This window comes from Carassius gibelio, chromosome B4, assembly GCF_023724105.1.
Source record: "Carassius gibelio isolate Cgi1373 ecotype wild population from Czech Republic chromosome B4, carGib1.2-hapl.c, whole genome shotgun sequence".
In the NCBI taxonomy this organism is placed as follows: domain Eukaryota; kingdom Metazoa; phylum Chordata; class Actinopteri; order Cypriniformes; family Cyprinidae; genus Carassius; species Carassius gibelio.
The window spans coordinates 18,769,381-18,796,906 of record NC_068399.1 but is presented as its reverse complement, the minus strand read 5'-3'; the positions used below and the strand labels follow the sequence as shown (position 1 = coordinate 18,796,906).

Below are 27,526 nucleotides of genomic sequence, written 5' to 3'. Positions count from 1 at the left end.
GTGTGTGTGAACAAATATTTTATTTGTGTGTGTGTGTGTGTGTGTGTGTGTGTGTGTGTGTGTGTGTGTGTGTGTGTGTGTGTGTGTGTGTGTGTGTGTTCCATTAAAAACTAAACTAAAGTTGTCAGTCTTTCTAGCGTCCCCTTGCGGTCCTCAGGAGTCTCCAGATCCCAGTTTGAAATCCCTTGCACTCTTTCAATAACTCTTTACAGTGCACTGACACAGACACACACGTTGCTTTTTCTGCATTTAAATTTCTCAAAAGATTTGTCTGCAAGCTTATCTGTTCCTATTATATGGTCTATTTTATATAGGCTATAGTTTCTCTATGACTATCTCTATTTTTGGGTACTTTAGTTTATATGTTATTATAGTTTTTTTGTCTATAAAATAAGGGCAGATTTATTTAACTAAATCTTTGAAAGTAGTTTTAGACTCTTCTCTCCAGGGTGAATGTTTCTCGGAGGCAGCAGGACAGTGATGTACCGCCCATGCGTGTAAAGTCCTGTAAGAGCGCAGCACAATCATCACAAAGATACCTTTTGAAGCCTTTACACGGTAAGTGTTCTGATGTTTATGTGGTGTTTGTTGTCTAAGCTGACACAAGAACCCAGATTTAGGTCTAACAGATGCAATATAACTTTCTGAACTTTAGTTTATGCTTGCGGAACAGAGTTAGAGGGCAGATGCAGGATGGTTATTGAACTGGAGCTGCGCTTTTGACAGTCGTTAAATGGAGAATTCTTATTTAATATTTTTTTCTGACCGTTTGCAGTGACCTGCTGAAATAATGCTGCCGCGCAAAAGCATCATTCCCGAAGAGTTCGCGTTCTCCCCGGGGCTCGTGTCGCCGATTCACCGCAAGCCCGTGTTCAGGGACCGCGTGAACAAAGCGCGCTTCATCGCCAAGAGTGGCGCTTGCAACTTGTCGCACAAGAACATCCGCGAGCAGGGCAGATTCCTGCAGGACGTGGTCACGACTTTAGTGGATCTCAAGTGGCGTTTCACCCTGGTGATTTTCTCCATGACGTTCCTGTGCAGCTGGCTGCTGTTCGCTATGTTCTGGTGGCTGGTGGCCTTTGCGCACGGAGATCTGGACACGAACCGTAAACCTGGAGTAGAGCAGTGCTTCACTAATGTCAAGTAAGTGTGCCCAGGCTGTTTTAGTTACTGTAAGAAATAAAAGAGTCGGCATTGACTGAGTTATATGTTTGTGCAGTAATGTAATTCTGTTAAATTGGTACTTTAATAAACGAATTAAATGTATAAATATGCACACCCTGCATTAAAAGTCTTACAGCTTTATAATGGCAAATAAATGAAATAAGATATATTTTAATTTAATTCAAGTAAATGTAAGTTTTTTTTATGTTGGTGTCAGTTAAGCTCAATAGTAAAGCATAAAGGAAATATATATATAAAAGTAAATATATATATATATATATATATATATATATATATATATATATATATATATATATATATGAAGAATTAAGTAATAACTCATTTCTCTTCATTCCTACAATTGTTTAAATGTTACTAATTTTCAACATTTAATTTGTTTAATTATATTTATAGAGATAAAAGCCTCTATAAATATTTAAATGTATATATGATTACAAATTGGTATTATATTAAAAACCTTAATTTATTAACTGATAATATAATGATAATAATTAAATAATATGAAAAAATTGTTTGCCTAGAGCCTGTAATACTAGTAAAGTCTGTAGACATACCTCATCCTTTATCTGCATTTTCCACAAATTAATAATGGTATGCTAGCATATATAGTGATTAGAAAAATAATTTAAAGAAAATCATAATAGACATTTCAATATGCAGAATATTAAGTAGAAACCATTAAAATAACTGTTTTCATTTTCTTTTTCCTTTTCTTTTTTATGTGGATGGTGTTGTTACTTGGATATTTAATTCCTCTTATTTTAATCGCCGAATACTCTTTGGTCTTTTATCTTTATTTCTTCCAGCTCTTTTACCTCTGCCTTCCTCTTCTCCATCGAGGTGCAAGTGACAATAGGATTCGGAGGCCGTATGATAACAGAGCAGTGTCCCACAGCCATCACGGTGCTCATATTACAGAACATCATAGGTCTAATAATTAACGCTGTCATGCTGGGCTGCATCTTCATGAAGACCGCCCAATCCCACCGGCGTGCCGAGACCCTCATCTTCAGCCGCCAAGCTGTCATTGCAGTGCGCAACAACCGCCTGTGCTTCATGATCCGGGTGGGCGATCTGCGCAAAAGCATGATCATCAACGCAGTCGTGCGCCTCCAAGTGGTCCGGAAGACCACTACGCCAGAGGGCGAAGTCATACCCATCCACCAGATCGACGTCCAGACAGAAAGTGCAGTTGCCGGCAACAGCATCTTCCTGTTGGCTCCCCTGATCATATGTCACGTCATCGATAAGGACAGTCCTCTGTACGATCTCTCGGCGATGGAGCTGCAGTGTAGCGATCTGGAGGTCATTGTGATCCTTGAAGGTGTGGTGGAGACCACAGGCATCTCCACTCAGGCTCGCACCTCTTACGTGACCGAGGAGATCCAGTGGGGTCACCGATTCGTGCCTATAGTGACCGAGGAAGAGGGGGTGTACTCGGTGGACTACTCAAAGTTCGGGAACACAGTCAAGGTGGCCACCCCGCGCTGCAGCGCTCGTGAGCTGGACGAGAAGCCCTCCATCCTCATCCAGACGCTCCAGAAGAGTGAGTTGTCGCACCAGAACTCTTTGCGCAAGAGGAACTCCATGCGCAGGAACAATTCTATGCGCAAGAGCAACTCCATGCGGCGCAATAATTCCGCCCTCGCCGTGCCCAAAGTGCAGTTCCTCACCCCTGAGGGTGGACCAAATCTAGCAGTCACATGACAAATGGCCTGCTTAGTGATTTTCACCTGTCTTTCTTTAAGTCCTTGTCTTTCTCTTGATCCTTGGCATGCTCTTTTCTACGGTTTTCTCTATTTTTTGATTATTCACATCCTGGGTTACTCTGGCACTCCAGATCCATTTTTCTGCAGATTTTAGCTCCAACCTTAATAAATACACCCGAACAAGCTACTTGGCGGACTGCTGAAAGTTTGGGAACATGGTCAAGGTGGCCACCAGTGAGATGGACGAGAAGCCCTCCATCCTGATCCAGACGCTCCAGAAGAACAAGTTGTTGCTCCAGAACTCTTTGAACAAGAGGACCTTCATGTGCCAGAACAACTCTGTGTGCAAGGACAACTCTATGCACCTCAACAATTCCACTCTTGCTATGCCCAAAGTGCAGTTCCTGACCCCTGAGGTTGGACCAAATCAAGAACAAAATTCATGATAAAATGCTTGGTATACGGTTTTCATTTCTTGATCTTTCTTTAAGTCCATTCTCATTTAGGCAACTTTGGCCCTCGAGATCCACTTTTGAGTTTAGCTTCAACCCTAATGAAATAAACAAGCTAATCAGGATCTTTAGGATTACTAGGCCCTGTCCCAAAAGGTATCCTAAGCCCTCATGGTCTTCCTCTAAGACCACCCTTTTGTGAGATAATACTGCTTTGACCGTTGGGTATAAGTCTGCTGTGGAGCTCACCTTTGTGTTGGCTTAGCAGAAGTATGCATTGAGGACACATATAGTAGCCACAGAGAATGGAGCTAGCAAGCACACTTCTGAAAATCTAAAATGATGAATGCGCCAATCTACGGCAGTATTTTTCAACCCTGTTCCCTGAAGGAAACCAACAGTGCACATTTAGGATGTCTCCATTATCTGACCCAGACATTGCAGGTCATGAAATCTACTAATGAGCCAATTCTTTGAACATGGGACAGGCTTGGGAAACACTGCCCTAAGGGCCTAGAAGTGAGGCAGGTGAGTTTGATCAGGGTTCTCTCTGCAGGAAAGTCAATCTCGAGGGCCGGGTTTGGCCAACCCTGTCATATATGAATTGTTTTTTACATTATAATTCTGATTATAATAGATGGTTTCCTGTATGACCGTTAATCCTAAAAAATAATCAATTCCAAAGAGCTCCACAAATAATTAGGCATATTAATTAGCTTATTGGTAAAAATCATTTTTAACTTTCTTTTTTCACATCTAACTTCTCTCTGGTTACGTATGTATATAAAACAGTACTTTTTTTTTATCTGTTACACTTGCATGAAGATCACTATATGGTAGATAAAAAAGAGATCTTTCAGTCCATAGCTTTTAAAAGAACCTTTTTTTTCTCAGTGTGAAAATCATTTTAAACATATATAGAACCTTATTTTCTATGTCCATAGTACGGGTCTCGGGTTCGTAGTGGCCTCTGGTAGTGAACTGGTGAAACTGCATGTGTTGGGGCATCTGGTTCATATATATATATATATATACATATATATATATATATATATATATATATATATATATATTTTTTTTTTTTTTTTTTTTTTTTGTGAAATGGAAAGTTTCTGTTGATATTAAGGTTTCTTCACTGAACCATCAATGCCAATAAAGAAACATTATTTTGAAAAATACTTCCATTTTAGCACAACTTATCACTATATGACTCCGTATTTAAATGCAATGTACTATGGACAATTACTATGGACAATAATGTTTCACATTTTATTAAACCTGATCAACTTGTCATTTTTTATTTGATCTTTAATAAACTGTATGTGCTCAACATAAGATATGAGATTTTTATTTCAATAATCTCTATCAATTAAACCTAGTAAATGAATTAGGGTTATTAATAAGTCTGAAATTATCCAAGTTAATAAACAATAACATATAAAAATAATCAAAATAAAAGCAATTCAGTATAATATTGGGGTAAAACAAACTGTAAACTGTGAAATGTAGGATAACTGATTGTGATCTCGGGTTCGTAGTGGCCTCTGGTGGTGAACTGGTGAAACTGCATGTGTTGGGGCATCTGGTTCGTTGTTTCTCTAGTTCATCTAAAAAGTTAATCTTCCTCCAAGCTTCTTTGCGACTAAGCAAGCGCATCAATGTTGATCATTTTGGAAGACAGGCAGGTAAACATCACACGACTGTGTTGATGCTATTTAGCATTAGCCTATGTGTGTGTGTTGTGTATATATGTTCTGAGTAATTAAGAGCTAAGTAAGCTAATCAAACATTCATTGATCATCGTGAAGATCCCGAAAGTTAGCACTCTGAACCGTTTAAATAAGCTATTATGGTCCGAATTATTTTGTTAGAATATATTCCACGATATGAAGACACATACAACTATGTTTGTAGACCGGGGTTTATATTGTGCAACATTTTACACAGGTAACGTTAGACGTGATGTTCTAATTTCAAGCTAATGAGTCTTCATCAGCTGCAACAACTCGAGTGATAACTTGTCCAACTCCACGAGAGGCATCCAGCTGCAGCCCCGCAGACTCACTTCTTGCTAGACACCAGTGGCTGGACACCAGTGGATGGATAGCAGACGTCATTTCCGTATCGTCATTCACTTTTCAAATTGATGTAATTTCCGTACCGTCGTTCACTTTTCAATTTTGACGCGCCATGCAGATGTCAGCGGTAAGAAAAAATAAAAACTGTCGATGATTTATAGGTCATGTCAGAATTCAAATGTACAAACTAGCTAGTTAAAAAAATCGTCTTGTTTTCAAGGTACTGAACTCTGGTGTGCCTCAATTCTAGAGCTAACGTTAGGTTGCTACCATAGATTTTCCAATTAAATAGTTCTTTGAGAGGTATGATTAATATTGTAAATACGTTTTTTTTTTACTTGGATGTGTGAAGATTGTACCCAGGTAACGAGATCTTATAGAAGAGTCTTGGTAGAGAATAGTCTAAAATGCTAGGTTGTCTATGCACACGAGAGTTTGCTAGCTAGCTATGATTTTTTGTTTTTTGTTGAAGTAGTACTTTCCCTATCATAGGTCACTTCGATGCTGCGGTGACGTCACCACGTATGGGAACACCTCCGGTGTGACGAATGTCTGAAGCCCTATACCATCCCGCCAATCCTATTGGCCAAATGGCGCATAGCACCACCCTACGCATGCGCACGCATGATATACCTGGGTGCAGCGCGCCATTTCGCTCAGATTTCATTCCTTCAGGAATAGCGAATCATCTGTGCCCTATCATCTCGCGTTCTCCAGCGATTTTCTTCGAGCAGTGTTTAACTCCTCTTTCGCGGACGCGATGAGTCAACGAAAGGTAAGAGCCGTATATGGGTTTATCACAGGGAGGCACTCATGAGAGATTCGTTTGCAGCCTCTCTCATGTTCTCTCTGTGATAGCCTACGGCTATGGTAAAATAAAGAAAAGTATCCGCGCTCTGGAGTCTATTTCTTCAGTCTCCTCGCATCTAACCCCCACCGTTCGCTTCTGCGGTCGCCGAGGCCCCGCACGAGGTGTTGGTTAGGGGCGATATGTGCGGCTTGACTATGAGTACAGTGATGCACTGGAGTTTTCCACTTGCTCGCTCTTCCCTACTCGAGCGCGTTAATCAGAGCAGTTTTGCTTTTATACTATGTTGTCTAACCGCAGCTTCTACTCAGAGTAGGCTCTGACCGGCATAAGCGGTTCTCTCCCTCCGAGCGGACAGGAGAAACGCGCTTCCCCTTCCTCAGTGTGCTATTATGTGGCTATCCGCGCGGTGGATAAATTACCCTTCTCACGGACCTCCACCAAGAGGTTTCGAGGTCCTGGAAGCAGCCTTATCAGCGCATATCACGAACGGCGCGGGTTTTTGCCACGATTAAGTGACATGGCGGACTGCTATTATATAGCGATGCCGTTTGACTACCTCTCTAGCCGAACGGATCGCGCCAAACTCCGCCGCGACCTAGTCTCGTCTAAGACGTATCGAGTCGTGTCTATTTCGGCAAATTTTATTCTCTTATTACTGTTCTTTACGAGAAGCCTCTCGTTCTTACCCCCACACTCTAACATTTACTGTCTCGCAGCACAAGCACTTCGAGCGTCACTGAACTGAGCTATCATTTGAGCGCCCCCTCAGACACTCTGCACAATTCAGTCTTCAGAGTTTGAGGGACGGCACAAGAGACTGGCGAATTTGGCCAGTTTATGACGGCTCACACAGCTGCCGTGTTCTCGCTAGCGGCGTGGCCCTATGTTTATCTTGTTGGATTAAATCCTGCCGTGGACACGCTTCAGGATTATACACAACGAAACACAGCAAGTTGACGCATGCATTTCCTTCTATGTTTGCCGGGGTCTGTGCCCTCCACTGAAGAGTGCTGTTGGACTGCTAATGCACATCCAACCCTCTCACTGCAGTCCCCACGCTCTAACATTGACTGTCTCGCAGCACAAGCACTTCGAGCGTCACTGAACTGAGCTGTTATTTGAGCGCCCCCTCAGACACTCTGCACTATTCAGCCTTCAGAGTTTGAGGGACGCCACAAGAGGCTGGCAAATATGGCCAGTTTATGACGGCTAACTCAGCTGCCGCGTTCTCGCTAGCGGCGTGGCCTAATGTTTTCTTGTTGGATTAAATCCTGCCGTGAACACGCTTCAGGATTATACACAACGAAATGCAGCGAGTTTGACGCATGCGCTTTCCTTCTATGTTTGCCAGGGTCTGTGCCCTCCACTAGAGAGTGCTGTTGGACTGCTAATGCACATCCAACCCTCTCACTGCAGTCCCCACGCTCTAACATTGACTGTCTCGCAGCAAAGGCACCTCGTGCATCATTGGATTGAGCTATCATTTGAGCGCCCCCTCAGACACTCTGCACAATCCAGCCTTCAGAGTCTGAGGGACGCCACGAGAGACTGGCGAATATGGCCAGTTTATGACTGCTCACACAGCTGCCGCGTTCTCGCTAGCGGCGTGGCCTAATGTTATCTTGTTGGATTAAATCCTGCCGTGAACACGCTTCAGGATTATACACAACGAAATGCAGCGAGTTTGACGCATGCGCTTTCCTTCTATGTTTGCCAGGGTCTGTGCCCTCCACTAGAGAGTGCTGTTGGACTGCTAATGCACATCCAACCCTCTCACTGCAGTCCCCACGCTCTAACATTGACTGTCTCGCAGCAAAGGCACCTCTTGCATCATTGGATTGAGCTATCATTTGAGCGCCCCCTCAGACACTCTGCACAATCCAGCCTTCAGAGTCTGAGGGACGCCACGAGAGACTGGCGAATATGGCCAGTTTATGACTGCTCACACAGCTGCCGCGTTCTCGCTAGCGGCGTGGCCTAATGTTATCTTGTTGGATTAAATCCTGCCGTGAACACGCTTCAGGATTATACACAACGAAATGCAGCGAGTTTGACGCTTGCGCTTTCCTTCTATGTTTTCCAGGGTCTGTGCCCTCCACTAGAGAGTGCTGTTGGACTGCTAATGCACATCCAACCCTCTCACTGCAGTCCCCACGCTCTAACATTGACTGTCTCGTAGCAAAGCCACCTCGAGCATCATTGGATTGAGCTATCATTTGAGCGCCCCCTCAGACACTCTGCACAATCCAGCCTTCAGAGTTTGAGGGACGGCACAAAAGGCTGGCAAAGATGGCCAGTTTATGACTGCTCATACAGCCGCCACGTTCTCGCAATGGCGACGTGGCCCAATTTTTATCTTGGTGAATTAAATCCTGCCGTGGATACGCTTCAGGATTATACACAACGAAACGCAGCGAGTTTACGCATGCGCTTTACTTCATGTTCGCCAGGGACTGTGCCCTCCACTATAGAGTGCTGTTGGACCGCTAATGCGCATCCAACACTCTCACTGCCGTCCCTACGCTCTAACATTGACTGTCTCGCAGCAAACAGCGCTTCGAGCAGCATTGGATCGGGCTGTAACGCCAGGCGTAAATAATAAATAATAATCCCTCAGACACTGCGCAGCTTTCAGATTTCGAGGGGCGATTCAAGGGTCTTACACAGACGACCCGTTTATGACGGCTCGCACAGCCGCCGTTTTAGTTAGCGGCAGAGCCTGATGTTCAATTCGTTGGTCTAATTCCTGCCGTGGACACGTTTCAGGATTATACACAACGGGACGCAATAGCTCTTATGCATACACTTCCCCTATGCACGAATGCCGCAGGCTTTTCCGTGCACGGACATTATGTGTATGACAGCGTTGCAGAAAGCGGAAATTTGAGACTGCTAGTATCGTTTTGGGTCGCGTGGAACGCTTGCCCGGCATTTCTCAATGGGTGTTACGCACAATTGTCACGGATACACCAATTCGTTTTTTAGAGGCCCGCCTCTTTCCGCTGAATTCTTTCCACGGTGGTAGACTGATGGTAATAGCAGTGTTGTGACAGGAGATGTCAACTCTGCTGAGCAAAGGGGCTATAGAAGTCGTAGACCCCGTACTTCTCAATGCATGGATGTAGCTCTGGCCCCGTTGCGGCTCCAGTGCGTCCGTCTGTTAACCACTTGGACGATTGGCAGCGGCATTCCCCGTAATTTGTCTGGGGTTACTTCACATGCGCCCTTTTCAGTGGAAAAGTGGGCAGAAAGACGAAATATTTCACCCCGTTGTCTTCCGCATCCGACGATTTCGGTGACACGGAGTTGTGTGATGTCATTAAAGCTATGGATGCCAACCGAGTTTCTCCTACCGGGGTTCGGCTGGGGATTTGAGCTTTCCCAGAGACCGTCACGACGGATGCGTCTTTGACCGGTTGGGGAGCTGTTTGTCAAGGGCTACCAGCCCATGGAGTGTGGACAGCTGCACAACGCAGTTGGTATATAAACCGGTTGGAATTACTGGCAGTTTTCTGGCTCTCCAGTAATTCGCGAATCTGCTGATCGGCCGTCTTGTGCTGCTCAGATCAGACAACACAGCGTTTGTCTCATACCTGAATCATTAGGAAGGATTACGCTCTCGCCCCCTGTGCAGGCTGGCGAGACATGTTCTTCTCTGGTCTCAGAGAAAATTTCTGTCGATCCGAGTTGTTCATGTCCCCGGACGTTTGAACTTCGGAGCGGATATGCTATCCAGACAGGCTCTGGAACAGGGAGAATGGAGATTACACCTCCAGACGGTGAATCTTTTATGGCGGATATTCGGCAAAGCGAAAGTGGATTTATTCGCGTCAAACATGACTACGCATTGCCCGCTATGGTTCTCCCTATGCCCCCCATCGCCCCTGGGCGTGGATGCATTAGCTCACAGCTGGCCCAGGACCAGTCTGTATGCCTTTCCTCCGATTCGTTTGATCCCAGCGGTATTATGCAGAATACGGCGGGACAGAGTGGAACAGCTGCTGCTGGTGGCTCCGCGATGGCACACGCAGCCGTGGTTTGCGGATCTGATCAGTCTGCTAGCGGGCTCTCCGTGGAGATTCCCCTCAGACAGGATTTATTATCACAAGCACAGGGGCTGATTTGGCACCCGAGGCCGGATCTGTGGAAACTGTGGGCGTGGCCACTGAGCGGAGTGCATTAGTATGTCCCGGTCTTTCTGTTGAAACCACTGAGACTATATTGAATTCTAGAGCAGCTTCTACGAGACGCTTATATGCTTTCAAGTGGAGACTGATTACAGCCTGGTGTGGCAATCGTAATGTGGATCCAGTTTACTGCCCAGTGGCTTCAGTGCTGGAGTTCCTCCAGGATTGTTTTTCGGTTGGCGTAACACCAGCCACTTTTAAGGTTTACGTGGCAGCCATTTCAGCTTACCACGAATACATAGGCGGTGCCTCTATGGGGCGTCATCCACTAGTTTCTCGTTTCATACAGCGTGTGCGACGGCTGAGGCCTTTCCGCCCTGTGCGAGTTCCTTCATGGGATTTATCCATTGTGTTGCTAGGTTTATCAGGGCATCCGTTTGAGCCCTTGGAGACCGTATCGGATAATTCTTAAGACTGAAGACACTTCTTCTCATGGCTTTATCCTCCCTCAAGAGAGTTGGGGATTTACAGGCTCTTTCTGTTTCACCCTCATGCATGGAATTTGCACCGGGCTCTGTGAAGGTGCTGCTGCGGCCCAGGCCTAACTATGTTCCTAGGTCGCATCTAACCTCTTTCGCTTTCAGCAAGTGTTCCTGGAAGCTTTTTCACCTGCTGAGGCTGGGTCAGGAGATCTAAGTCTTTGCCCTGTGAGAGCTTTAAGGACTTATGTGGATCGTACAGCCCCTTGGCGTGAATCTGACCAGCTGTTTGTCTGTTTTGGACATAAAAGTAAGGGCCATGCGGTTACAAAGCAGCGCATGTCCCATTGGCTGGTGGAGGCAATTTCTTTGGCCTATGAGGCGCGCTGACTCGCTTCGCCCTTAGGAATTAAGGCTCATTCCACTTGAGCTGTGGCTTCTTCTCAAGCTTTTCTCAGTGGATCTTCTATGGATGATATCTGTGCTGCGGCAGGATGGTCCTCACCGAGCACTTTTATCAAGTCCTACAGGTTCTGGCCGTTCCGTACCTTGATAATTTCTTCATCTTCAGTCATGAAATCTGAGCGAAATGGCGCGCTGCACCCAGGTATATCATGCGTGCGCATGCGTAGGGTGGTGCTATGCGCCATTTGGCCAATAGGATTGGCGGGATGGTATAGGGCTTCAGACATTCGTCACACCGGAGGTGTTCCCACGTGGTGACGTCACAGCAGCATCTCGTTCCCTATTCAGGGAACCAAGGTTACATAGGTAACCAAGATGTTTCCCTATGCACGTGTTCTAATCATATTGTACATCTGTTCTTGCTTTAGGTGTGGTGAATGTCAAAAAACTGCCCCAGGCTGTAAGAGACATGTGTGTCCCTTTTAAAATTGTACAATGCAGAAATTGCAGATGTTTTTTCAAAGACTGGGTGGGGTACTGTGGAGACCTGCGAGGGTTTTATACAGACCCTGAATTTCCTGAGCATTGCCCAGACTGCCAGTTTTAGGGGGCAGGAATGAGGTGTGGTGTGCACAGTGTGCAATAGTCTATTTGGAACTGTTCATGTTTTATTTTCTCTTGAAATAGGGCCTGACTGTGGCATCTTCGTTCTGATGGTCAGATTTGACAAGTTTTACTAATTAGATTGTGTAATTTCCAATAAATATTGCAAAACCATGAAGTGTTAATTTGATCTGGATTGTTTGGTAAATTGTCTGATCATGTGAATCTACATATATTTTCAAAACAGAAGTGGTTACATTTACAAAAAAAAAAAAGAATTGAATATCCAAATGGGCAAGGCAAAAAACTGTGGTCAATTAACATGTACAAGTCTGAAGTATTGACAAAACGTTATAGTCCATTTATCTAGGCTGAATTAAGGTCACAAAAAATAGTGATATGATCTGAACAATATATATTTTCAAGGTGGTTCTTGTGAATGCAGTTTGCATGAATTATTGATTTTATAATATTAAGTATATTATTGAGAATTGTTTAATGTAAAGAGATATGATAAATATCATATTTCAATTTGCACACAGCTTTTATATTATATATTTTAAGTCATAAAAGTAAAATGACAATACGGAAAAGACGTATGCAATTAAGGCTGCAAAGAATACTGTCTATCCACTGGTGAAAACAGAAAATAAATATGCCGTCTATCCATAGGTGAAAATATAAAATAAATATGCTGTCTATCCATAGGTGAAAATATAAAATAAATATGCTGTCCATCCAGAGGTGAAAATATAAAATAAATATTCTGTCCATCCAGAGGTGAGAACTAGATATGCTGTCTATCCAGAGGTGAAAATATAAAATAAATATACTGTCCATCCAGAGGTAAAAATATAAAATAAATATGCTGTCTATCTAGAGGTGAAAATATGAAATAAATATACTGTCCATCCAGAGGTGAGAACTAAATATGCTGTCTATCCAGAGGTGAAAATATAAAATAAATATTCTGTCCATCCAGAGGTGAGAACTAAATATGCTGTCTATCCAGAGGTGAAAATATAAAATAAATATACTGTCCATCCAGAGGTGAAAATATAAAATAAATATACTGTCCATCCAGAGGTGAAAATATAAAATAAATATTCTGTCCATCCAGAGGTGAGAACTAAATATGCTGTCTATCCAGAGGTGAAAATATAAAATAAATATACTGTCCATCCAGAGGTGAAAATCTAAAATAAATATTATGTCCATCCAGAGGTGAAAATATAAAATAAATATTCTGTCCATCCAGAGGTGAGAACTAAATATGCTGTCTATCCATAGGTGAAAATATAAAATAAATATGCTGTCCATCCAGAGGTGAAAATATAAAATAAATATTCTGTCCATCCAGAGGTGAGAACTAGATATGCTGTCCATCCAGAGGTGAAAATATAAAATTAATATTCTGTCCATCCAGAGGTGAGAACTAGACATGCTGTCTATCCAGAGGTGAAAATATAAAATTAATATTCTGTCCATCCAGAGGTGAGAACTAAATATACTGTCTATCCATAGGTGAAAATATAAAATAAATATGCTTTCTATCCAGAGGTGAAAATATTAAATAAATATGCTGTCTATCCAGAGGTGAAAATATAAAATAAATATACTGTCCATCCAGAGGTGAAAATATAAAATAAATATTCTGTCCATCCAGAGGTGTGAACTAAATATGCTGTCTATCCATAGGTGAAAATATAAAATAAATATGCTGTCCATCCAGAGGTGAAAATATAAAATAAATATGCTGTCTATCCAGAGGTGAAAATATAAAATAAATATACTGTCCATCCAGAGGTGAAAATATAAAATAAATATACTGTCCATCCAGAGGTGAAAATATAAAATAAATATGCTGTCTATCCAGAGGTGAAAATATAAAATAAATATACTGTCCATCCAGAGGTGAAAATATAAAATAAATATTCTGTCCATCCAGAGGTGAAAATATAAAATAAATATGCTGTCTATCCAGAGGTGAAAATATAAAATAAATATACTGTCCATCCAGAGGTGAAAATATAAAATAAATATTCTGTCCATCCAGAGGTGAGAACTAGATATGCTGTCTATCCAGAGGTGAAAATATAAAATAAATATACTGTCCATCCAGAGGTAAAAATATAAAATAAATATTCTGTCCATCCAGAGGTGAGAACTAAATATGCTGTCTATCCATAGGTGAAAATATAAAATAAATATGCTGTCCATCCAGAGGTGAAAATATAAAATAAATATTCTGTCCATCCAGAGGTGAGAACTAAATATGCTGTCTATCCAGAGGTGAAAATATAAAATAAATATACTGTCCATCCAGAGGTGAAAATATAAAATAAATATTCTGTCCATCCAGAGGTGTGAACTAAATATGCTGTCTATCCATAGGTGAAAATATAAAATAAATATGCTGTCCATCCAGAGGTGAAAATATAAAATAAATATGCTGTCTATCCAGAGGTGAAAATATAAAATAAATATACTGTCCATCCAGAGGTGAAAATATAAAATAAATATGCTGTCTATCTAGAGGTGAAAATATAAAATAAATATTCTGTCCATCCAGAGGTGAGAACTAAATATGCTGTCTATCCATAGGTTAAAATATAAAATAAAAATTCTGTCCATCCAGAGGTGAGAATTAAATATGCTGTCTATCCAGAGGTGAAAATAAAAAATAAGTATATCTCAATCCAGAGGTGAAAATAGGAAATAAAATTGCTGTCCATCCAGTGGTGAAAACGAAAATTAGCGGCGAAACGGAAATGACGGAGAAAATGGAATATCCTGTCTATCCACTGGTGTCCAGCCAGTGGTGTCTAACCGGAGGTGAGTCTGCGGGGCTGCAGCTGGATGTGGCGAATTTGATGTTTAATTTGCATTTAAGTGCATATTATTCAATATATTCCAAGTTAAGCACAATGTTAAACAGATTTTCAAACTTTGAATCACTCGAAGCTAAATATATCATGGGAATAATTATTTTGAGATAAATGCCGCCCTCTGGTGGCCACTTGCAGTTCCGACATTAAAAGCGGGCTGAACATTATCTCTGGAAAAACTAATAAGGAAGCACAGCACAGCATTGCATTATTAATGACTGGAGAGAAATTGAAGTTTATTTATGCGCGTGCGTCTATGTTATGAAATTACGTTTGCAGACGATTCCTCGAAAGCTGCTCTATATCCCAGCATGCACTGCGTGAGGTCACCCAATAGTCTATATAAACATTTATGTTTAAAACGTTCATGAAACATTTTTCACGACGTACTTCTGCTGCAGCATTTCGATTGCATATCCACCTTCACAGTGACCCTGTCTATAGTAGAGGGAAGAGTGAGTATGCTTACCGTCGAAGGGACTCGTGTGTGGTTTGGTGATGGCTCCTTTCTAGACATAATGACATTAGCTTTGCGCAGTGGCAGTATCGTAGCCTATGAGGTTTATCCGAGGCGCGATTATTGCTAATTGAAAACTTTACCCAATACCCCGCCGTGACGACTTGAAATATAGTCGGCGCTGGCAATTTTTGACGGTCTTTACGGAGACTGATTTATTAGGTTAATGCAGAATCTTATTTTTTGTTGTAATATTAATAACCATTATATGTAATTTTGATATTCTGTTCGTTTGTCTGTGATTTCTTGAAACTGTTAAAATTTAATTTATAAACTGATTAAAATTGTCTAGTTCAGACTGCACCTATATTGTAATTTATTCTCTCCTAGAACTTCCTGCATTTCTAAATTAATCTAATCAATTAAGTTTCTGGCCCAGACTGCATCAAAATTGTAATTTCTTCTCTCCCATTACCCCCTGCATTTCTAATTTATCCCACTTACCTTTGAATCTTATGAAACCATTGACCTTTTCTTGTTTCTCACTATTGCCTTTGCCACATTTTCTTCCTATCTTTATAATGATGCTCTTGATTTGCGATTGTGCTAATAACTGTAAAATCGATATGATTCTTTTTTGTAATTTCCTTAGCCATTTTATCTGCCATTTAAATTCCTTTAATCCCATTATGTGCTGAAATCCATTAAAAAACACCATAAGCTCCATTATTTTAATTTAATCATGGACATGATTTGGATGTTAAAGAGTCCAAAAAAAAAAAAAGTCACACTTACCTTTTTCACGGTCAGAAATGACAGGAAATACGAAAAAATTTGCAAACTCAGTGAATCTTTTGGTGGTACAAACTACAAATCAGCCACTGGTCAGGAAAAAAGTGTGCAGCAATCCAGGGGTGACTCTCCAGAATATCAGGAGTGCAAAATAGAAACCAATCATTAAATGGAAAAAATATAAAAGAGGGGGTCGGTCGGTCGGTCGGTCTCTCACACACACACACACACAAACACACATTATATGTGTGTATCTAAATCCTTTTTTTATTTACCATGCTTTTAGAATGATAAAAATTGTTCCACTCTTTCCAATTACAGTGATTGCTGTCCTATTTAAGTGGCGGCTTGAATGTTGGTTTTAATTTATCAAACATGGAATTAAAACCAAGAAGGGCGAGAAAGCCAAACTGGACAGAGGAACAATGTTTACTGTTAAACCAGTTAGTGGATGAACACAAGGCCATTCTTAAAGGAAAGGCTGGGTGTCACAGCAAGAGACAAGAAGCAGACATAGGAGCTTATAGCACAAACTATTAACAGTTCATTGCCCCTGCTTGTGCGCACCTATAAGCCTTCTATATTCATAAATGCAGTTTTTTGAGCCTGCAAGGTGGGAATGTCCTGTGGAATGAACTGCGACACAATAAGATGTTCTGAAAGTGCTGTAATTGTTTGTGTGATCACTCTGTTTACAGAAGGTTGTGACAGACCCAAATCATCACTATTGCATTGTTGCATTTTCCCAGTTGCCAAATATCGTAATGTAGTGATTACTTTAATTTCTGGCCCTATTGCATTTCTGCGCTGTGTCTGAGATAATAGCACGTCTCTAATAAGATCAGTCACAAACATGATCCCTGCACGATCTCATCTATAGCGTCTTATTAACTCACTGTCATCCATTGTCTGCAACACATTTCTTGTGTTGCAGACAAAATAAGTCCTTAGCCGTCTTCAAGAATCGGCTTAAAACACATCTCCTCCATCTTTATTTGACCCTCTAACTTTAACACTCACTATTCCAATTCTATTCTTTAAAAAAAAATCTAACTACCTTTCTTATCTTCTTGTATTCTATTTTATTGTTTTATTTATTATGCAATTGTATGTGTGTGTGTGTGTGTGTGTGTGTACAGACCTCTAACACGAGCTTGCTCTATTCTTTTTCTATTCTATCTGTTTTCTTTTTATTTATTATATTATTTAAAATCCCATGCTAGGTGTACTGTCTTAACCTAACTGAGACTTGTTATAGCACTTCTATTTATTATTGCTCTTTTTGTTGTTTTTGATTGCTTCCACTGTCCTCATCTGTAAGTCGCTTTGGATAAAAGCGTCTGCTAAATGAATAAATGCAAATGTAATGTAAATGTAATTTCTTCTGCCTCTTTGTCTTTCTGCCATTTTCTCCTCTGCTAAAGAAACTCTTAAGCCTCTTAAAAGTCCTTGTCCGTGCTCCTAACAAGTTTGACCTTAAGACCTCTTTTAGGGGTTAAGATGCTTTCTGAATTACTTTTTTCTTTACTAGGATTTTTTCTTTAATTTTAAGAGTAAACGCCCACATTTCTAAGAATTTTCTTAGAATTTTGTCACTAGGAGCTACTTTTTGCATTAAGATTCTTTATGAATACGGGCCCAGCACTTCGAACACTATATTATTAAACATGTCTTAAAAGTTTGATATTGCACGCATTTGCAATGACACTCTCTGTGATGATTTATCACCTTATTTATGCATCCTTGCAATTAAAAGCCATTTACACAAACACACATTTTTAGGAAAACTAAAGTAATTAAATGATTTTTGACTTTACTGCCACCGAATCTCAAATCAAACATGCCTTATGAACATCTGGAAGTGAATGAACCTGGACATGCGGATTAATGCCAGAATCAATCAGAATGGTGCACACGCGTATTTATGGTGAATACATATAAATTACTGCGCATAGACTGCAAGAAACTATGAAGAAGATAGGGCAGAATTAAAGGCACAGATGGATGAACAAAGCATGACACTTGAGCATTTATTAGGGAAAGCATCTGGGAGTATACACAATTTATTTTTTATTTTTTTGAAAAACACTGGGTTAAGTGAAAGAATTTAATAGGAAGGAATTCTCTTTTGTAAAGGTTTTATATACGTTTTTATTTGATTTATTTACTTATTGATTTTTTTGTTCACCTCTCCTTTGCTGTCATTCTAACACCCACACTCCAGTCTAGTAGGTGGCGGTAATGCACCTTTGAGATTAGTTGCCAACCGCCATTAAATCCCGAAGAAGAAGTTACCAAGCATAGACGGTAAACACGGCAAGCTACAGTCAGTGAGGAGTACTTGTTCGGAACCGGAGCTACGCCTCCCAGCCGCATCAGGATTTAAGATATACTTTTATCTGCCTGCTTATATTAATATATTGATATTGAATATCTTATTGATTGATTAGCAACACTAATGGCCAAAGTTAGCGATAAGGTTAAGCAAAAGTCGAATCACGATAGTGCTAAGCGCCCTTCTATAAATCGAAAAAGACGCAATGATTCAAGCCCCGAAGCTGCTCTTGACCGTGGAGGGGGTAAAGTCATCCCTCTGGAAAACGGGGAGCAAAAGTCCAACGCAAAGCGAAGAAGACGCAATGATTCAAGCCCCGAAGCTGCTCTTGCCAGTGGAGGAGGTAAAGTCATCCCTCTGGAAAACGGGAAGCAAAAGTCCAACGCAAAGCGAAAAAGACGCAATGATTCAAGCCCCGAAGCTGCTCTTGCCCATGGAGAGGGTAAAGTCATCCCTCTGGAAAACGGGGAGCAAAAGTCCAACGCAAAGCGAAGAAGACGCAATGATTCATGCCCCGAAGCTGCTCTTGCCCGTGGAGGGGGTAAAGTCATCCCTCTGGAAAACGGGAAGCAAAAGTCCAACGCAAAGCGAAGAAGACGCAATGATTCAAGCCTCAAAGCTGCTCTTGCCCGTGGAGGGGGTAAAGTCATCCCTCTGGAAAACGGGAAGCAAAAGTCCAACGCAAAGCGAAGAAGACGCAATGATTCAAGCCTCAAAGCTGCTCTTGCCCGTGGAGGGTGTAAAGTCATCCCTCTGGAAAACGGGAAGCAAAAGTCCAACGCAAAGCGAAGAAGACGCAATGATTCAAGCCTCAAAGCTGCTCTTGCCCGTGGAGGGTGTAAAGTCATCCCTCTGGAAAACGGGAAGCAAAAGTCCAACGCAAAGCAAAGATCGAAGATCGCTGCTCTTATTCTTGCTCGTGGAGGGAGTAAAGGCATCCCTCTGAAGAACATCAAGATGCTGGCAGGAGTTCCTTTGATCGGATGGGTGATCCGAGCAGCACTGGACTCTGGGGTGTTTGACAGGTTTGAATTAATGGGACGTCACTCAGTGATTGCTGTGCTATGTGGCAGTAGATCTTATGCTGTTTATGTGTTTGCAGTGTTTGGGTATCCACTGATCATGATGAGATCGAGAAAGTGGCTGAGAGTTGTAGGGCTCAGGTGCACAAGAGGAGTCCAGAGGTGTCCAAAGACTCCTCAAGCTCACTGGAAGCCATTCAGGAGTTCAGCAGACACCACCCAGGTTGTAAATCAGGATCAGTTGTTCTGTATATAAGGGGTATGACTGCAGCTTGTAAAACGAGTATGTCCACCTAACTTTACTGCTGTTTCCTTAAAACAAAGAAACGGGGAATGCCACGTAAACGAGTTGTCAATCTTGCTGCCTGCCACGTCTTTGTTATTTGCATTGTAAATGAAACCTGAAAAACAGACTCTACAGCTGACAATTATTCATACACTGATGCAAGGACATTTTTATAATGTAGTTTGATTTTGGTATTTACCTGCAAAGTAAATTTTGGTTCTGGTGAATAAGGGTGGGCGATATATCAGTTAGACAATAATATCCAAATTGTTGTCTGGACGATATGCAAAATTGGGATATTGAATATTTAATAATTTTTACAATTCAAACTCCCAAACATGAAAAGAGCTAAAGGAAGTTAAAGAGAAAAAAAGTAATTACAATTAATAAAATAGCTGCTAGAAAAGGCAAATATGCGTTGTTTGCGGAAAACTTAAGCTTCTTTAGCCTGGAGATGGTTTGGTTTTGACAAAAAAGACGAGCAACAAACGTCGCCTATCTGTAGAATTTGTCGCATGCAGATCGCCGTATAGCTGAGCGCCACAGCCAACCTCTTCCATCTTCCATCAATTAACAAAGTTAATTTATTACGTACATATATTGCACTGAAAAAGCACTGTTCTTTAATTAAAAAAATATTTAGTACAGTAACTTTAGTTTTAAATCGATAAAAGTTTAAATCAATAATGTCTCATATCTTTATTTACTAGTAATTCCATACAATAGGTCAAATGCAGCAAGTCAAAAGACCAACCGGACCTTCTTTGCCAATTTGCACACATTTCTTTAAAGGATTGCAAAATTATCGTCTGAATATCGATATCGAGATATTGAAAAAAAAAAAAAATCGAGATATACATTTTTGTCAATATCGCCCACCCCTACTGGTGAACCGTATTTATTGCCATTCAACAAAAACACGAGAAAGACACAACACGGCTTGTTCCTCAAGGTTGCTAGATTTGGCACAATATTTTGTCAAATTCAACATTCTTATCGTTAAGGCTTGAGCAGTATTCTCTTTAGACCCCTGAAGGTTAAAAACCGTGGGAAAATATACTCAGGGGCCTGTACCATGAAGCTAGATTAGAATTTGTTGAGCTACCATCATGGTACAGGCCCCTGGTTGAGCTGCACTAGAGAAGGCAAACGAGTGTTACAGTATATCACTACGTCAGACACGCTAGCTTTCTCAAGGCAGACGAGCTTAGAGTGGTTACAATCATCCGGTATAAATCACGCTCAAATTTATTTGATTTTGATGCAAAATTTACACTAAAGCTCGCAGGCGTCTATTGTAAGGGAAATTACATTTCCCAACCAGGCACCTAGTGGAGCTAATCAAAACACACACTACCTAGTATGAGAGTCTGTTCAAGTACGGGTGTACCCCCACCCCCAAAAATAAAGACTTTATTAAAGAGTATAATCAGACCCCTTTAAATGGCTACAAATGGAACACAATGGAAGCAGTGGTTGCGGTTAATGTAATTTAATGTTCTTGCGCAGAGGTTACCGTCATCTGTAACATCCAGGCCACTTCTCCATGTCTGCACCCCCAACATCTCAAAGAGGCTGTGGAGTGCATCACTAAAGAAAAGTATGATTCCGTCTTCTCTGTGGTCCGGCGACACCATTTCCGATGGCAAGAGGTCAAGAAAGGTTTGTTGGAGTGCATTCTGTAAATGTTCAGTTTGGGGTCAGTACAGATTTCGAAGGGGAAATTTCACCTTTATTCAAAGAGGAAGCATTATATTGCTAGAAAGTAACACATTTATTGTTCTTTTGAAACTTCTATTCATCAGAGAATCCTGAAAACAGTTGCATCACAGTTTACACCAAAATATGTAACTGTTTTCAACATTAGCAATAATAGGAAACGTTTCTAATTATTATGTTCTTATTAGCAACAAATCAGCATATCAGAAGGAGTTCAGAAGCGGCGGAGTACTGGCATAATGGCTGCTAATAATTTAGATTTTGCCATTACAGGAATAAATTGATTTTGTTTGAAAATATTAAACTTGTTAAATTGTAATCATTTTTTTCACCGTATAAAGGTTTTCTTTTTTGATCAAATAAGTGCAGCCTTGATGGGCATAAGAGATTATTTCATTTTGAAAACACTAAGCTTTTTTTTTTTATATATATATATATATTCCAGGTTGCCAATGTACAAAGCCGTTGAACCTGAACCCATCTTGCAGACCACGGCGTCAGGACTGGGACGGAGAACTGTGTGAAAATGGCTCTTTCTACTTCGCTACCAAAGAACTTATAGAAAAGGGGCTACTTCAGGTAACATTTTGGGTTTTAAAATGAGTAAAGGCCACCATTTAACTTAATGACCTACATAATACCGGTATGTGACCAAAAAAAGCTTGACATAACAATCCATAGGCAAGAAAGCGTATTTTTCAGTCTCCTCAATCAACCTATTTGTATCTTGCATAATTGTCATTTTTGTAACATTTCACAGGGTGGAAAAATGAAGTACTTTGAGATGAAGCCCGAGCACAGTGTGGATATCGATGTTGACATAGACTGGCCCGTTGCTGAACAGAGAGTGCTGAGGTGAAGGAACAACAGGCTCCATGCTACTTCATATCAGCAAACACACACTGTGCAAACAGTGCAAAGTCTGAATATGTGGGTGTGTGTATTTGATACAGGTTTGGTTACTTCGGGAAGGACAAACCTGAAGATGTGAGGCTTCTGCTGTGTAACTTGTCAGGATGTCTGACAGACGGTCAGATGTACATCTCAGCTAAAGGAGAGGAGATGTTGTCCATCAACACCAGAGACCAGGCTGGCATCGACATGCTGAAGAAAGGGGGAGTGGAGGTGATTCTGGCTTGTTTGGCAACCTTGTGTTACTCAACTACTTATCCCATCATTAATGATCACAGGGGCTCCGACACACAAGTACTCAGACATTTTCTTGTGGTTGGATATCTTTACACAGTGGCAGTATCGTAGCCTATGAGGTTTATCCGAGGCATGATTATTGCTAATTGAAAACTTTACCCAATACCCCGCCGTGATGACATGAAATATAGTTGGAACTGGCAAATTTTGACGGTCTCTACAGAGACTGATCTATTAATTAAAGAAAGAAATGAGCAAAAAGTTAATACTCGAGGCATTCCTTAAAAATAATTTTGTTTGCCATAACCCGACTGACCCTGTCAATTTAGCACCGACTCAATTTTTTTTTTGCCTAGGGCCTAGGGCTGTCAAAATAGCTGAAAAACTTTAATTTTTTAAATGCATAATTTCACTTAGGGTGAAGAAAAGCTTCTTGCTTTTCTTTTGAGGCTCAAACTATTACTGCATGTTTATTCAAAGCATTAGAATACATGAGTGTGAAAAAAACATAATATTTAAAATAATGTTTATGAACCAATTATTATTAAGTTGCTTAAAGAACTATAAACAAAACAGCATCATGTATGCAAGCATTGTTAAATAAAAAAGGGCGGAAAACCAGTCACACAGAATAAAATTTTTTACAATTAAATTAATACATAAATTTTACATGTCTTTCTAAACATGCGACTCTCTTGTGCAGACGCGAGTCCAACGGTGTCCCTCTAGAAAATGCGCGGAATATGCGTTCTGTGTGAATGGCTTGGTTTCAGTTTTGATGTAAACAAGATCTTTTTTTTTTTTTTTAGCGGCTTCAACTGGAAAAGGTAACATAACCTTATAATGCAATGGCACATACATCGTCATCGCATCTCGTGCGCGTACACGAGGTGAAAGATTAGACAGCAGATAGTGCGTGTCGAGCTCGTCCGCCTTTGAAAGTTGTATAGACACAGCTGTGCGCGCGGCGAAATGGAATGTAACACGTACCAGGGCTCATAAGGCAGCTTCCTTAATGCACACCTAAAATTCGAATGCGCATTCGAATGTGGATTTTTATTTTAAATTCAATGAATATTCGAAAAAAATATTTTTTTGACTGCCTAAGAAAATCGCCTATGCAATTTTTTGTTGTTGAAATTTTATCATAAACACAGCCATGTTGAAGCCTGCAGTAAATGTTTTGCATTATGGCAGTCCACTCTGCTTATTGTTTTTCGAAAATGTTGCACTCCTGTTTTTCATTGTGCACGTAACTTCACACCAATAAATCATCAGAAATATTGGTCTTTACCAATATATTGAATCTTTACATTCGTCCTGCCTGTTGTTCGTGGATTTACCTATATTTGGTGTTATTTGCCGTATAAAACTTTAGACATGCAAAATCGATTTTACAATCGATTCTATGAAAAAGAAAAGACCGGCCTTACGACCCTTTTTTTTTTTTTTTATTACGGTTACTGCAAACCAAAATATTTTTAAGGATGGCCTAATATACTTTTTTTTTTCCTCCCTCTCCTCTAGGTTATTTTGATAGAAAAAAACCCCATTGCAAAAGCCTTAGCTAACCAACTCTCAAAGAGAATGAGCTGTAAGATGCTGCAGAATGTGCGTGACAAACTGAAGAAGGTGCAGATGCTCATGAAGAAAAGGCGGCTGGAGTGGAAAGAGGTGGCATATTTAGGTGAGACAGGAGCTCTACGTTTCTTCCAGTTACATCAGCCAAAGCCCATGATCAGTAAGAACATGGTGTAGCTTAGAAATGGTGTGGCTAATACAGGTTTAAAAGATTCAACCTCAATATTAACAACAAATACTAAAACCTATTACTTTTATAATTTAATCGTGCTTTAGAATGACTTAAACACATCAATGTCTCTTTAAAATAACTCAGTCAAAAGACAGAATGATTGCTCAAAATATTTTTCCTGACTTCTGTCTATCAGGAAACGATGAGCCTGATGTAGAGTGCCTGGAACTGGCAGGGTTGAGCGCAGCACCCAAGGATGCCCCAACAGTTGCGAACCATGCCAAATACATCTGCCACAAAGAGGCGGGTCACGGAGCCGTGCGAGAGTTTGCCGAACACATCCTACTGCTGAAAAAGAAGGCCAAGTCTCAGATGGAGCAGGATAGAATTTGCAGAAACACTAAGACACACTCAAAAAAATGAATTTTTAGTTTTGTTCACTTTACCTGAACAATTCATGTTGAATTAATGCCATTTTGGCTATTTTTCATTTCAACATGATTGTGTCATGTTAAACTGACTTAAAACTGTCTCTCGTTGGTTTAACATAATGTTTTCATTTTGAAAGAACATGTTTCAATCAAGTCCCTCAAAATAAGTTTTACACTTCCCATCATGCTTTGCACAGGACTGGATATGGGGAGAGAAAATGTTGAAATAAAGTGTTATTTTATGCAGTTTTTAATAAAATGTGATAAGGAGACTTTTTCATGTATAATGCTCTATTATGTGGGCATTTTAAAAGACTTTATATTGGTGTATTTTGTGCGAGTTACCATTGTGGTGAAGTGTGGAGCTTGTGGTTGGGTTGAGGACCTGGTTGAAAGAACGTCTAAAATACTTAATAAAAAAAAATCAACTTTAATGAGAGTGCTAGTGTATGATGTACACATAGTAACATCCTTAAACTGCAAACAATTAACATCATGTGTAAAGAAAAGTTATATCTTACTTGCTAATGTTTTTATAACACTTTGGCTAAACTTGCATGGACAGTGGTTCTACATGATGTAAACATATTATCTCTACTCAGATATTTCATGTAGGATGAACTAAAGCAAACTGAGTAAACTCAACTAAAGGTAGACAAGTCCTTATAACTTGATTTATTCATGTCCAAATAACATGGTACAAACATGTGGAACCACTGTCCATGATAGAATCATGTTCAGCCAAAGAGTCATTTTTTTGAGTGCATCAACTATCAACTTCAAATAAACAGCCATGGGAACAGTTGTTTGTCTTTTATTTACCATTCCTTGATAGCAGTAAACAGGTGAAAAACCTCAAAAGAAATGACAAATACCAGTTATTATTTGAGTTGACAGCCAAACTAAACAATTCTTCACATTCACCTCAGATAAACACAGTACTGTCATTGCAAAATACAAGGTTTCCACTTTTAAGAAGTATTTTCAGTAAATTATTCTAAGGCATCAACTATATCCTTTACAAAACAATCGTTATTTAAATTTTTCAGAATTTTCTTATCTTTTAACCAAGTATCTGTAGCCAAAAAATGTGACTATACATTTTTAACTGAATTAAGAACTTGGTTTATTAAGATTTCTACAAAGTTTAAATTACTTTTAACCATTTCAAAACACATTCTTTGTCAAACAATGAATTTGGCTTTTCTTACTTTTCCTTTACACCCCACAAACAACATTTGAATTTACAAATACCACTGCAAAAGTCCTATCAAAGTCAACAAGAGTTAAGGGTTTGTGTTTGGCGCTTACCGGCTGTCCTTCACAGTATTGTGGAAGGCTTGGTCTTGCACAGTCACCTTGATGACAAAGATGGTTTCCTTGGTCTTGTGGTGCCTTAAATGCTCCTTTGACTGCGGTCTAAAGACAACAGAGCCAGGTACTGGCACGCTCAGATTACCTGGAAGATTTGTTCCACCTGGTTCACCACTGATTGAAGGAGGAGGAGTTTCACCACTGAGGAGCTCCCAGGCAGTTTGTCAGCACAGCAATGGTGAAAGAAATCATGTGATCGATTACAGAAATACTACAGTATAAAATTGTTTTTCCATAATCATACAATTAAATTATTGAAATAAAGGCTCCTAATCCAGGGTTCCCACACATCCTTGAAAATAAATGTCCAATTATCCAGTCCTGGAGGATATAGGGTCGTCAACCGTCCTGTATATTGGGCTAAATGTATGTGCCCTGTACGTGACCTCCCTCGTCCGGTTTCTTTACTGCTAACCACTGACTGATACCACAGCAGTGTGCTGAATGCTGATTACATGACAATGATCACCAACACCAATCACAGTCACCCTTATGCAGTATAGGCCTATGTTAAGATAATCAGAAATCGTGAATATAACTGTGCAAGAAAGTCTGCGAAATCCACTGCCTAAGATCAGTTTCATCCGTATTTTGACTTCAGTTAATCAGTTTTGGCAAATACAAAAAACGTGATTATTTTTCATGAGTCCAACCTTCTTTCAATGGCCTATTGTAATCTTGCAAAATAGAGAAAAAAATAACATATTTACATTTACAACTAAAAGCTATACATCTATTAAGTTTTCTTTTATTGAGACGCCATCAGAATAAGAGCCCAAACAGCTGTCAAAAACATCACAATAATCCACACAACACCAGTATCAGTGTATTGTGAAGTGAAAAGCTGTGACTATAATCCATAATAATACCTCCTGAAAAAGTCCATCCCCTGTTGTCCTCTCACATCAGAATCCACCGACATAATTGTTTGGTATATCTGAACTGTATATCAGATAGTACAATAATTGTTTAAGGTCAAGTTTTAGTGATGATTTTGTTTTTATGAAAACACAGACTTTCACTACACACGGTAGAGTGTATGACCTGAGGGTGAGTACATTTTAAGTAAATTTTCTCTTTTGGTTTAACTACTACTTTATTGCAAACTAAACAAAGGCAGTTTGTGTTCTCAAAATATACACTAGAGGGCAGCCTTGTATAAACTATTTACTACATTACACACCTCAACAGAATATTATATTCAGCTGCTAAAATAATACAGTGTCAACACAGAATATGTCCATGAGTCTTAAGTCTACTAAACAAATGATAGTTGCTCAAATATTATTTTTGCATTAAACTGATTAATGGGAAGTAAAATATCAGAATATATCAAAATAATAGAGCAATTTGTCATTGTACGTAAATCACAATCATCTTAAAACAATATAAAGTGACAGTCGCTCCATCAAATAAGGGAAAATTCCCTCAAGCCATCATCTGAATTTGTTTAATTTACCGGCTACTGAGA

At 40.2% G+C, this 27,526-nt stretch overlaps 2 protein-coding genes, 2 long non-coding RNA genes and 2 other non-coding genes across 7 annotated transcripts; 5 read left to right on the top strand and 1 right to left on the bottom strand.

The window, feature by feature from the left end:
- Nucleotides 1-226: 226 nt before the first annotated feature.
- LOC127956847 (ATP-sensitive inward rectifier potassium channel 8-like) lies at nt 227-4,352 on the top strand. The gene is made up of 3 exons (XM_052555091.1): nt 227-558; nt 776-1,143; nt 1,992-4,352. The coding sequence occupies exons 2-3, from the start codon at nt 791-793 to the stop codon at nt 2,890-2,892; spliced, it is 1,254 nt and encodes a 417-aa protein (XP_052411051.1). The 5' UTR covers nt 227-558; nt 776-790; the 3' UTR covers nt 2,893-4,352.
- An 84-nt stretch (nt 4,353-4,436) lies between these two features.
- On the top strand, nt 4,437-12,451 carry LOC127956848 (uncharacterized). Its single transcript, XR_008153650.1, has 3 exons — nt 4,437-5,031; nt 5,294-5,551; nt 11,675-12,451. It is a non-coding gene; the product is annotated as an uncharacterized LOC127956848 (long non-coding RNA).
- A 2,812-nt stretch (nt 12,452-15,263) lies between these two features.
- LOC127956981 (U4 spliceosomal RNA) lies at nt 15,264-15,404 on the top strand. Its single transcript, XR_008153679.1, has one exon. It is a non-coding gene; the product is annotated as a U4 spliceosomal RNA (small nuclear RNA).
- Nucleotides 15,405-18,274: 2,870 nt separating this feature from the next.
- Nucleotides 18,275-25,486, top strand: cmasa (cytidine monophosphate N-acetylneuraminic acid synthetase a). Of its 2 annotated transcripts, XM_052555093.1 has the most exons (9): nt 18,275-18,565; nt 18,665-19,346; nt 19,424-19,566; nt 21,139-21,291; nt 21,794-21,927; nt 22,109-22,203; nt 22,302-22,473; nt 24,025-24,184; nt 24,447-25,486. In XM_052555093.1, exons 1-9 carry the CDS (start codon nt 18,445-18,447, stop codon nt 24,671-24,673), a joined length of 1,887 nt encoding a protein of 628 aa, XP_052411053.1. In that variant the 5' UTR covers nt 18,275-18,444; the 3' UTR covers nt 24,674-25,486. The 2 variants fall into 2 exon arrangements, with proteins under 2 accessions (XP_052411053.1, XP_052411052.1); XM_052555092.1 differs by having other exon boundaries at nt 18,275-19,346.
- LOC127956982 (U4 spliceosomal RNA) lies at nt 22,583-22,723 on the top strand. The gene has a single exon (XR_008153680.1). It is a non-coding gene; the product is annotated as a U4 spliceosomal RNA (small nuclear RNA).
- LOC127956850 (uncharacterized) lies at nt 24,327-26,221 on the bottom strand. The gene is made up of 4 exons (XR_008153651.1): nt 25,993-26,221; nt 25,504-25,535; nt 25,027-25,090; nt 24,327-24,598 (listed from the first exon to the last, which is right to left on the bottom strand). It is a non-coding gene; the product is annotated as an uncharacterized LOC127956850 (long non-coding RNA).
- Nucleotides 26,222-27,526: the final 1,305 nt, after the last annotated feature.